This window comes from Leptidea sinapis, chromosome 23, assembly GCF_905404315.1.
Source record: "Leptidea sinapis chromosome 23, ilLepSina1.1, whole genome shotgun sequence".
NCBI classification, from domain to species: Eukaryota; Metazoa; Arthropoda; class Insecta; order Lepidoptera; family Pieridae; genus Leptidea; species Leptidea sinapis.
Window position 1 is genome coordinate 10,124,241 of NC_066287.1, and position 12,736 is coordinate 10,136,976.

Genomic DNA, 12,736 nt, shown 5'->3' on the forward strand with positions numbered 1-12,736 from the left:
TTCTATAGTTCAGGCCTATTTAAGCAACAGCTACAACAGCTACAAATGCATTTTTGTAAATAGATGAACAAAAATCAATTTGGTTTCACTAGGGACTTATCAAAAATAAAAAATCAATTTGGTTTCACTAGGGGCTTATCAAAAATAAATGCGGGTACTAGACTCATTGAGCACATCTTTGGCGCCTGGGAAGAATCACAGGATGCATTGGGCATTTATTGTGATTTGTCCTAAGCATTTGACTGCGTCCACCATGAAACTTTACTCCTAAAACTAAAGCATTATTGAGTAAAAAATAGAGCCCTAAATCTGTTATAATCATATTTAAGCGAAAGAGTTCAGATACTCGATGTAAATGGCAAAGGGTCTTCGGGTAAACCTGTGGGAATAGGTTTTTTTTTTTATTTATTTATTTATCATATTACATATACCGATATAAAACTAGGTCAAATTAGCATCTAAAAAAAACCACAAAGGTTAACAACTAATGCTAATAACACTTAATAATACGTCACAACTCAACAACAACTTATGCTATAAATTAAATGAACACAGTGAAAATATTTTAAAAGACTTAAAAACGAATAAATATAACTTATAAATATGACTTAGCAGGTTCAAATTCTCTTAGCTGCTATAATTTATGTAATAGGTAATCCTTTATTCTATAATTAATGTTTTTAGTATTTAAATTTTGCCGCTCACTGAAGGGCAGCTCATTTAGCAAACGAGGTATTAGGTAATCGGCAGTTCGTTCGCCGTACACGTTGCAGGCCCGGAGAATCGACAACCGGTTCTGAGTTATGGCTCTTGTTTGTATAGGGTGTTCTATCTTTTGCAATCTTATTTTTTCATTAAAAAAGTATTGGCTCAATAGCATTTGCTTAACTTTATGATAAATGGGCAAGATATTGCAATGTTTAAATATTTCATTTTCGTTTTGTTTTAATTTGTTCCGCGGGGTTCATTCTCGGTCCTTTCTTGTTTTTTATATACATGTGAGGCTACGTGCAGATATTGATGACGAGGTAAACAATGCACTCTTAAAGATAGTGCGTTGGTTTGAGACGAATAATCTGCACTTATACAGTAAAAAAACAAAGTGTTTATGGTTCATTCCATCAAACACAGCGGAGGTACAAACCAACGTACTTATAAATGACCAGAGATTGGAACTTGTGGACATTACGTCTTCTTGGGTATCACGTTAGATAAAAAGCTTCAGTGGTGTCCACATATTGCTTGTAGCTTATTCTAGTAAGCTTCATTAGATACATAATAGCTTTAAGGGTAAATGTATACACTTTTATATTAAAGTCCCAGCCAATGTTCAGGCATTATCTATAAATAAATTTAAATGTTTTATAAAAAAATGGCTCTGTCGTATATTATATATCATATAACTCCACAGTTGTATATCTAAGTGATCAGACAGCCTAGGACTAGATTATGATTATTTTATAGCGAAAGAAATTTCTGTTCAATATTGTATATTTTTATTGAAAAGAGCGCAATAAAAATAATGCTGGCAGAGTTTCTTGCGCCGCTTCTTCTCTCAGAGCGCCATTTGTTTCCGAAGCGGTAGTAGTATCTAGTATTTATTGGTATGAACGAGATCTAGTATGTAGTTTTTTTACTTTTATATTCATGTTACTTTTTGCTACGGAACCCTTCATGGGCGAGTCCGACTCGCACTTGGCCGTTTTTTTTATTACCAGTGAGTTTATAATATTTTCTACAACATTCAACGATTCATGTAGGTAATATTTAGTTGGACGTCACTTAACCTGGTGTGACATGAAGCAGTTGTTGTTGAAGGTGGAAGGCATGGCGGCGGTGCTCCAGCTGGGTCCCGACTGGTGGGGGTCGTTGTCGGCTTGGTGCCACATGTCGCGCGCGCGCCGCTCCTGGCTGCTGCTCAGCATCATGACGCCGGGAGCCTCCGCCGCACCCTGGCTGGGCCCGTTGGATCAGCTCGGGCCGGCAGACGAATCTTCTGCTGGTATATAATTTTTTATGGAATAGGAGGACAAACGAGCGTACCACCTTGTGGTAAGTGATCACCGCCGTTCAAATTATCTTGCAACACCAGAGGAGGATCACAGGAGCGCTGCCGGCCTTTAAAAAAGGTGTACGCGCTTTTTTTGAAGGTACCCGAGTCGTATCGTCCCGGAAACACCGCACAAGGAAGCTTCAAAAGGAATTCCATAGCTTTATAGTACGTTATTAATTAATAATTACTTATTAAGTAATTTTATTATGACAATAAGTGAAGAGACGATCAGGACGTTCAGCTGATGGTTATTGATACCCCCTGCCCATTACAATGCAGTGCCTCTCAGGATTCTTGAAAAACCCTGCACAACACTGAAAAACACTGCAGGGTTTTCCTGGAAATTCTTCCATTGAGTGGAACCTCACGAAATTCAATGAATTGAAGATATTATTTAGAATGTGAATAACTGTTAGTGATTAAGCAAAGAATCACTGCAAAAGTTAAATTATATTGAAAATCTTGGAAATGCTAATGCATTAAAGCATAAGCATCAAAATCTTTCTGTCAAACTAAAATGTATATTTTAGTTTAACAGAAAGATTATGATATTATAACATAATATTTTATTTCTCGCTTAAGACGCCTTGAAGTGTACGCCTGTGAAACCGTATTAAGCGGTTCTTACTGTATAAAAATCAATGACTCGGAAACAAACATCCATATTTATCAAATAAATGTATGTACCCACCGGAATTCGCACCCTTGACCTCTAGCCCAGTAGCAGGGTCACTAACCACTGGGCTATATGGGTTCTCAATTTTATATCTTGTTCAATTCTCAGGTTGTGGCTCCATCTACAGGATCTACTTTACAACTGATAATCTGCTCGACCCCAGTAATTGCATATTAGGAAATAGACTGAGATGTCGCTCTTTCAAATCAAACAATTTGTTATTTAAAAATGATAACCCTCACTTCTCGGATTAATCATACAAAATTGGATTCACTTAAGGGACCCGGTCCAGATCTTATTGCTCCAATATTTCTAAAAAAATGCGCACACCAATTAGTTAAACCACTATCATATATAATTGTTCTTTGCAAACGGGCATATTTCCTACCAAATGGAAAATTGCATATGTCACACCAGTCCATAAGTCCCGCAACTCAAAAGATATAAAAAACTACCGGCCTATATCTGTTTTATCAATATGTGGAAAAGTCTTAGAAAGTCTAGTTCAAAAAGTAATATATTCTCATATAGCTCCATATCTCGATCCTAATCAACACGGGTTTCGCCCTCGGAAATCCACTACCTCGAACTTAGTTAGTTATATTTCAGACATCGCAGAGGTTGTAGATGCTACTGGTGAGGTACATGCAATTTACGCTGATTTTCAAAAAGCTTTCGATATGGTGAACGATAATATTTTACTGTCAAAAATTGAGTTTTTGGGAATTCATTGCTCATTGTTGCGTTGGTGTGAATCTTACTTAAGAATTCGGTCACAACTGGTTGCTGTTAATGGTCTCAAGTCCTCTGAGATAAAAATAGCATCGGGTGTACCTCAAGGATCACATTTAGGACCCACATTCTTTTAAATTTTTATAAATGATTTGGCACTCAAGTTAAATTCTAAATTCAAATTGTTTGCAGACGATATGAAAATTTACAAAACTATTAACAGCCAAGCTGACGTAACAACACTACAAAATGATATTGATGCTGTTCACTCTTGGTGCAACACAAATGGCATGTCTTTAAATATTGAAAAATGTTTCCACATTAAATTTACCAGAAAGAAAAATCCGTTAGACTGCGTATATAAAATAAACAATGTTAGTCTTAAGGAAGTTTATAGTATCAGAGACCTTGGTGTTATAATAGACTCGACTTTAAGTTTTCGCCCACACATAGAACAAATAACATCTAAAGCGTCAAAAATATCTGGCCTAGTCTACAGACAAATGAAAATATTTAAGGACCCCAGTTTATCTATACTCGTTTACAACAGTGTTGTCCGCAGTATCTTTGAATATTGCAGCACGGTATGCTCGGCATACCGTGTCGGCACGGTCCAGGGTATCAAGTTCATTCCGATAGAATAGAACGAATTAAAAAACGGTTTCTATACCATCTATCTTACAAAGACTTCAAATGTAATAAATTGTTTTCGTACGACTCTCGTCTCTCTTACTATAGAATGAAATCACTTAAAGTTATTTTCTTGGCAAAGCTAATGAAGGGACACATTGACGCGCCTGAATTACTTGAACGCTTGAATTTCGTTGTGCCTCGTGATTGTAGCCGCTTACATAATCGCAAGACTTTCTGTTTGCCACAAACCAGAACCAAATTAGGTGATCATAGTCCGCTTTATATAATGCATTTTTTTGCAAATTATTACAGAGATGCTATAGATATCTTCTGTGACAATATACCCAAAATAAAGAATAAATTAAGTACATAGATAAGTTAGCAAGTAAGTAATCCGTAAATCTTTTTTTTTCTTGTTATTGGCTGTTAGAATAAGTCCTGTTTTTATCAAGTTTGTTTGTTAAGCGTGTTTTGTTGCGCTGTAGTTATTGTTTCACTTAATCACGCATGGCACGTCCACATCCAGTAGACTCAATTGATAAATAGTATTTTTGTATATTTTACTACTTTGCAATCCATACAATTGTAGTCAGTTTTGTGGACTAATTAAAAAAAAAATTGTAACTAAAATTTATGAACAATGCGAGACTTAACCCGCGATCTCTCGGGCTCCGTCCGAGCGCTCTTTCCAACTGAGCCAACCGTTCGAGCACGCATGAGTCGTAAATTTTGGTATATGTTGTTTAACTCTCAAGTCACATTTGTGTTTGACGCAGCGGCCGCAGAGACGTTTCCTGTGCGCTCGTGGCGGTCGTACAGCGGCGGCGGCTCCAGCTGTGCCTGGGCTCGCCCGCACGCGCTGCTTGCTGACGTGCAGAAGGTGTTGCGACACGCCAGGAAGCTGCCCGACAAGACGCAGCATCTCTATAAGGTACCTTGATCATCATCATCAGCCGGAACACGTCCACTGCTGGACAAAGGCCTCCCCCAAAGATTGCCACGACGATCGGTCCTGCGCTGCTCTCATCCAACATATTCCGGCGATCTTGACCAGAAAATAAGGGACGAGACGATCAGGACGTTCAGCTGATTGTAATTAATACAATGCAGTGCCAATCAAGATTATAAACCAAAAAATTCTGAGCGGCCACTACAACTGCGCTCGTCACCTTGAGATATAAGATATCAAGTTTCATTTGCCTAGTAATTTCACTAGCTACGGCGCCCTTCAGACCGAAACACAGTAATGCTTACACATTACTGCTTCACGGCAGAAATAGACACTGTTGTAGTATCCATAATCTAGCCGGCATCCTGTGCAAAAGGAGCCTCCCATTGGTACCTTTATAGCTACAATATTATGTTGTCCATCCATTTGGCCGCATACGCCAATATAACGCATAATTGATCGGTGATTCGAGTCAGTGTCTTCGGATTTATGATTTTGGATTTCACTGTTCACATTTCACAAAGCGGCTGTCGAAGTTAAGAAGTTTTTTGCTAGTCGCGAGGTTTCGGATATCAACGTAAATGTGGCGCGTGAGAAATTTCGCATTATCCAGCTGCCGGCTCCATTTTCTACCGTTCCTTCAATTCATTCAATAATCATTCATCTGTAGCGTCTACTTGATAAAACATGTCAACGATAAGGCAAGGCAATCCTTAACTGATAATAAATCATAACATACGGCTCTAGGACAGGCGGAAAAAAGGATAATGACGTAAAGTATTAAGTCCAGGCAACAAAAAAAATACTAAATCTATCGCTTTGTATGCATATTTTGGCCTTGCAAACACAAAACTGCTATGGTCGGAATTTGCGATACTAGTCTTAACATAATATTTTGTCAAAATCGCCATGACATATCATTTTATCACTGAATTGATTGGATGGATTTGTTGCAAAATTTTCCGGCAAGCGGCGCCTTTTTTTTATGGAATAGGAGGACAAACGACACCTGTTGTTAAGTGATCACCGCCGCCCACATTCTCTTGCAACACCAAAGGAATCACAAGAGCGTTGCCGGCCTTTAAGGAAGGTGTACGCGCTTTTTTTGAAGGTACCCATGTCGTATCGTCCCGGAAACACCGCACAAGGAAGCTCATTCCACAGCTTTGTAGTACGTGGAAGAAAGCTTCTTGAAAACCGCACTGTGGAGGACCGCCACTCATCCAGATGGTGGGGATGATATCCTAACTTGTGGCGTGTCGTGCGAAAGTGGAATTCGGCGGCAGGAATCAGGTTGAACAGCTCTTCGGAACACTCCCTTCACTACTTTACTGCATTCAAGCAAATGCGAGCACTAGTTGTTTTTCAGTCTATATGGCGCCTTAGCTAGTGAAATCACAATGAAACTGAAACGATGTCTAACCGTCGTGGTGCTGCTCAGAATGTTGAACAAACAGAAATTCTGACCTGCTGTATTAGTGTGCAGGACTTATCATACCGTTTTATATAAAAGTGTGATTTAGTCCGCACGACTGAAGTATAACAAATGAAATTACGAAAGACTTAGTGTTTCGTAACGGTCTCATCACGCTTATACTAGTTTACTTCCCAAGTCAAGAAATCACAGTCCGCGTAACGCTCTCGTCACGCATTTACCAGTTTATTTCCCAAGTCAAGAAATCACAGTCCACGTAAAGCTCTCGTCACGCATTTGCCAGTTTACTTCCCTAAGTCAAGAAATCACAGTCCACGTAACGCTCTCGTCACGCATTTGCCAGTTTACTTCCCAAGTCAAGAAATCACTGTCCGCGTAACGCTTTCGTCACGCATTCACCAGCTTACTTCCCAAGTCAAGAAATCACAGTCCGCGTAACGATCTCGTCACGCATTTGCCAGTTTACTTCCCAAGTCAAGTAATCACAGTCTGCGTAAAGCTCTCGTCACGCATTTACCAGTTTACTTCCCTAAGTCAAGAAATCACAGTCCACGTAACGCTCTCGTCACGCATTTACCAGTGTACTTCCCAAGTCAAGAAATCACCATTCGCGTAACACTAACTAGTTCGTAACGCTCTCGTGTACCATTCAACAACTCAGGGGAGAAACCCCAAGTGTGCGTAAAGAAGTTTTACTTCAAAAATATAACATGCCTCTAATTAAGTATCAACAACTAAGCAACAGTACTGGGTTGTAGGAGCTGAACCGACTGCGCCGCGCCGCCATATCGCTGGGGTTCTCGGAGCTGCTGACGTGTGTGGGCGGCGCCCTGGAGCGCGAGTGTGCGTCCCTCCCGCCCGGCGCTCCGCCCGAGGTCGCGCTCCAGCTGGCGCACGCCGCGGCCGCGCTGCGGGACCCTCGCACGGCGCTCGACATCAAACACACGCTGCAGCCACTGACCTCCAACTTCTCCGTCACCTCCATGACACATTGAACCGATTCCGGCGCTGCGGGACCCTCGCACGGCGCTCGACATCAAACACACGCTGCAGCCACTGACCTCCAACTTCTCCGTCACCTCCATGACACATTGAACCGACTCCGGCGCTGCGGGACCCTCGCACGGCGCTCGACATCAAACACACGCTGCAGCCACTGACCTCCAACTTCTCCGTCACCTCCATGACACATTGAACCGACTCCGGCGCTGCGGGACCCTCGCACGGCTCTCGACATCAAACACACGCTGCAGCCACTTACCTCCAACTTCTCCGTCACCTCCATGACACATTGAACCGACTCCGGTGCTGCGGGACCCTCGCACGGCGCTCGACATCAAACACACGCTGCAGCCACTGACGTCCAACTTCTCCGTCACCTCCATGACACATTGAACCGACTCCGGCGCTGCGGGACCCTCGCACGGCTCTCGACATCAAACACACGCTGCAGCCACTGACCTCCAACTTCTCCATCACCTCCATGACACATTGAACCGATTCCGGCGCTGCGGGACCCTCGCACGGCGCTCGACATCAAATACACGCTGCAGCCACTGACCTCCAACTTCTTCGTCACCTCCATGACACATTGAACCGACTCCGGCGCTGCGGGACCCTCGCACGGCGCTCGACATCAAACACACGCTGCAGCCACTGACGTCCAACTTCTCCGTCACCTCCATGACACATTGAACCGACTCCGGCGCTGCGGGACCCTCGCACGGCGCTCGACATCAAACACACGCTGCAGCCACTGACCTCCAACTTCTCCGTCACCTCCATGACACATTGAACCGACTCCGGCACTGCGGGACCCTCGCACGGCGCTCGACATCAAACACACGCTGCAGCCACTGACCTCCAACTTCTCCGTCACCTCCATGACACATTAAACGGACTCCGGCGCTGCGGGACCCTCGCACGGCGCTCGACATCAAACACACGCTGCAGCCACTGACCTCCAACTTCTCCGTCACCTCCATGACACATTGAACCGACTCCGGCGCTGCGGGACCCTCGCACGGCGCTCGACATCAAACACACGCTGCAGCCACTGACCTCCAACTTCTCCGTCACCTCCATGACACATTGAACCGACTCCGGCGCTGCGGGACCCTCGCACGGCGCTCGACATCAAACACCCGCTGCAGCCACTGATCTCCAACTTCTCCGTCACCTCCATGACACATTGAACCGACTCCGGCGCTGCGGGACCCTCGCACGGCTCTCGACATCAAACACACGCTGCAGCCACTGACCTCCAACTTCTCCGTCACCTCCATGACACATTGAACCGACTCCGGCGCTGCGGGACCCTCGCACGGCGCTCGACATCAAACACACGCTGCAGCCACTGACCTCCAACTTCTCCGTCACCTCCATGACACATTGAACCGACTCCGGCGCTGCGGGACCCTCGCACGGCGCTCGACATCAAACACACGCTGCAGCCACTGACCTCCAACTTCTCCGTCACCTCCATGACACATTGAACCGACTCCGGCGCTGCGGGACCCTCGCACGGCGCTCGACATCAAACACACGCTGCAGCCACTGACCTCCAACTTCTCCGTCACCTCCATGACACATTGAACCGACTCCGGCGCTGCGGGACCCTCGCACGGCTCTCGACATCAAACACACGCTGCAGCCACTGACCTCCAACTTCTCCGTCACCTCCATGACACATTGAACCGACTCCGGCGCTGCGGGACCCTCGCACGGCGCTCGACATCAAACACACGCTGCAGCCACTGACCTCCAACTTCTCCGTCACCTCCATGACACATTGAACCGACTCCGGCGCTGCGGGACCCTCGCACGGCGCTCGACATCAAACACACGCTGCAGCCACTGACCTCCAACTTCTCCGTCACCTCCATGACACATTGAACCGACTCCGGCGCTGCGGGACCCTCGCACGGCGCTCGACATCAAACACACGCTGCAGCCACTGACCTCCAACTTCTCCGTCACCTCCATGACACATTGAACCGACTCCGGCGCTGCGGGACCCTCGCACGGCGCTCGACATCAAACACACGCTGCAGCCACTGACCTCCAACTTCTCCGTCACCTCCATGACACATTGAACCGACTCCGGCGCTGCGGGACCCTCGCACGGCGCTCGACATCAAACACACGCTGCAGCCACTCACCTCCAACTTTTTCGTCACCTCCATGACACATTGAACCGTACATACAACATGAACACTAGCGGCCGTTTTCAATAACGCATCTCTAGTTACGGATATATTGCTATCAACCGTTTAGTGACAAGGATAGGATACATATCCATAGTTATGTCCAATATAGTTATATTATTAGTTATAGTCCAATGCTATCTGTCGATAGGTTATTGAAATGTAAGTAAGCGTAAAAGGATAGATTTGTCTAGCTCTAGTAAGTTAAACTAAGGATAGATAAATTATTGAAAACGGCCGATAGTCCAATGCTGTCTGTCGAAAGGTTACTGAAATGTAAGCAAGCGTTAAAGGATAAATTTGTCTACCTCTAATAAGTTAAACTAAGGATAGTATATAGGTTATTGAAATCGGCCGTTAAGTGGCTGTCAGTTATGTAAATGAGATAGGAATACTCTATAACGTGTATTATGTTATCATGGTCTCGTTATCAAAGATTTGTACAACGTAATACACAACAACGTCCCATATTTTAATAAGAACTGAATTCACACCAAATCGCTCAATTACGTATTAAGAATCAGAATTTATTCAATTAGAATATAAATTAAATAGTATTTCACCACGGCAGCCAATGTTTCTTGGGAGCCGATGCACGGAGTCCAAACAAAAAAATCGCATATTCAAAAGGGATAGCAGATATTGTAGTGTATCTCGCTTACTCTCAATACCAAACTTATTTATGTGTATCTGTCACATTATTATTATTTGTATGACGCATCTATTGTTCATCTTCTATCTACGCATTAAACTGATGACCTGAACCACGAGACTTTTATTTTATGACAACTAGTGACTGAACCAGCAGCCAACCTGGTATATTTAATACCACAAAGACTTTAAGACTCCTCTTTCCACAATTAAACTCTTTAATTTTTTGAAGTGAAAACTTCTTTAGCATCGTTGATTTGAAAGTCGATGAAACGAAAAAGCGACAATAAAAAGAGACGGACACATTAATAAATTCGTTAGATTTAACGTGGGAGAATATGAAATGGGAGCATTATACAGTGTTTTGGTACCAGACGATCATAATTGAAGAAGAGATTGTCTTCTGAGAGGTATGACGCGAACATACCTTATTACATTCTGACATCACTCTGAGAACATAAATATGGTAGCGGTGATAGGTAATGTCTTTCATAGCGGTTTAAATTATGTGTCATCCTAGCAACATCTACCAGGACTTCATATGCAGTTTAGAGGTTCATGCACAATGCAGGTTTCACTTTTCTTTATTATGGAATAGGAGGACAAACGAGCGTACGGTTCACCTGGTGTTAAGTGATCACCGCCGCCCACATTCTCTTGCAACACCAGAGGATTCACAAGAGCGTTGCCGGCCTTTAAGGAAGGTGTACGCGCTTTTTTTGAAGGTACCCATGTCGTATCGTCAAGAAAGCTCATTCTATAGCTTTGTAGTACGAGGAAGAAAGCTCCTTGAAAACCGCACTGTGGAGGACCGCCACACATCCAGATGGTGGGGATGATATCCTAACTTGTGGCGTGTCGTGCGAAGGTGGAATTCGGCGGCAGGAATCAGGTTAAACAGCTCTTCGGAACACTCTCCGTGATAAATGCGGTAGAAGACACACAATGAAGCGACGTCTCTACGCAACGCCAAGTGATCCAGCCGTTCACAGAGCACTGGGTCCCCGACAATTCGAGCTGCTCTGCGTTGCACGCGGTCAAATGGATCGAGCTGATACTGGGGTGCGCCAGACCAGAAATGACAGCTATACTCCATGTGTGGCCGGACCTGCGCTTTGTAGAGCGCTAGAATGTAGGCCGGCTTGAAGTATTGCCGTGCTCTATTGATGACGCCCAGCTTCTTGGAAGCCAATTTGGCTTTGACCTCCAGATGGCCACGAAATTGGCAATCGCTCGAGATTTCGAGACCCAGTATTCCGATACTAGGCGAGGCTTTAAAGGAAGTGTTGTCGAAGAGCGGTGATACGACAAAGGGGTTTTATTAGTGGTAAACGCGCAAACTTGAGTCTTCTGGGGGTTAAATTTACCCCATTCCGCGACCTTCTCAAGAGAGGACTCGATAGAAGACACAAGTTTTTCCCGGCATTGGTCGACGATTTCCCGAGAGAGACCTGCATGGCCCGTGTATACGGGACATTTGTACTTTTGACATGTGTACTTTCCACGCAATTTTTTTTAATAAAATTTTAATTGAGTCGTTTTTGCGTGTAGTGTTAACTCCAGCAATATTTATAGCATTGACTTTCACCACGGAGCCCCCGGTTCCTCGCCCGCCACGTAATAATGTGTTTTCGAATTCATTTGTACATGTATCTATGCTTTACAGCAGTGTTTTTTAATCTTTTAGGCAACTCCTAGGAGTTGGAGTAGGAGTCTCGAAGCCTTACTTAGGGTACACTAACTACATTAAAAAACAATTTTGGTGAGAAAAATGAACTTGTAGAATTTTCAAAAATTTTGTCAAATCGTGGTGCTATTTTTGAAATGTCAATAATCAAATCATTTTCTAATGGAATCGTCCATTCTATTATTTGTTTCGATATCCACCATTGAAGAGAATGTCAGTTCACACAGGCATGAAGTGGCGAATGGTACTAATTATATTAGAGCTTCCCTTGCTCTCTGGATATTCTTGTTTTCTTTTCAACCAAAACACATCGACTCTTTGTGCATAAAATCAGTATGGTGGTATGGTGTTGAATGTTAAAGTTATCATTAACCTTTCTGATGGATACGAGCGCCGCTGATAGCAGCCTTACGCTTGACAACAGTACTTTCATAGGAATCTCAAATCACTACATATTATAAAACAAAGTCTTTCGCCGCATTTTGTCTGTCTGTTCGCGATAAACTTAAAAACTACTGCACCGATCGTCATTCTGTTTTCACCAATTTAACGAAACAACAAACCAACAGCTTTCAACGAAAATGCGAGATATAACAAAATAATTTACGATGGAATTGTGTAATTGTCTACAGAAAAGTCCGCGATGGCATATGACGTCTTATTTCAGAATTATCAAATCGAAGTTATTCAAATAAAAAAAAAATTGAATTAGGC

The 12,736-nt window shown here is 43.6% G+C and overlaps 1 protein-coding gene and 1 long non-coding RNA gene across 19 annotated transcripts in view; one reads left to right on the top strand and one right to left on the bottom strand.

The window, feature by feature from the left end:
• The window catches only part of LOC126971205 (integrator complex subunit 14), a 32,592-nt gene extending 23,305 nt beyond the window's left edge, over window positions 1–9,287 (top strand). The window contains exons 8-12 of one of the 10 annotated variants that reach the window (XM_050817373.1): window positions 1,807–2,002; window positions 4,871–5,025; window positions 7,237–7,457; window positions 8,158–8,239; window positions 9,140–9,287. In XM_050817373.1, the coding sequence (XP_050673330.1) occupies window positions 1,807–2,002; window positions 4,871–5,025; window positions 7,237–7,457; window positions 8,158–8,173 (588 nt within the window). In that variant the 3' untranslated portion in view covers window positions 8,174–8,239; window positions 9,140–9,287. The other 9 variants (XM_050817381.1, XM_050817374.1, XM_050817379.1 and 6 more) reach the window with 9 other exon arrangements.
• Window positions 7,377–9,287, bottom strand: LOC126971220 (uncharacterized). 9 transcript variants are annotated; one of them, XR_007730863.1, is made up of 5 exons: window positions 9,140–9,287; window positions 8,740–9,039; window positions 8,440–8,539; window positions 8,158–8,239; window positions 7,377–7,457 (listed from the first exon to the last, which is right to left on the bottom strand). It is a non-coding gene; the product is annotated as an uncharacterized LOC126971220 (long non-coding RNA). The 9 variants fall into 9 exon arrangements; XR_007730859.1 differs by lacking the exon at window positions 7,377–7,457 and adding an exon at window positions 7,470–7,657; XR_007730862.1 differs by lacking the exon at window positions 8,440–8,539.
• Window positions 9,288–12,736: the final 3,449 nt, after the last annotated feature.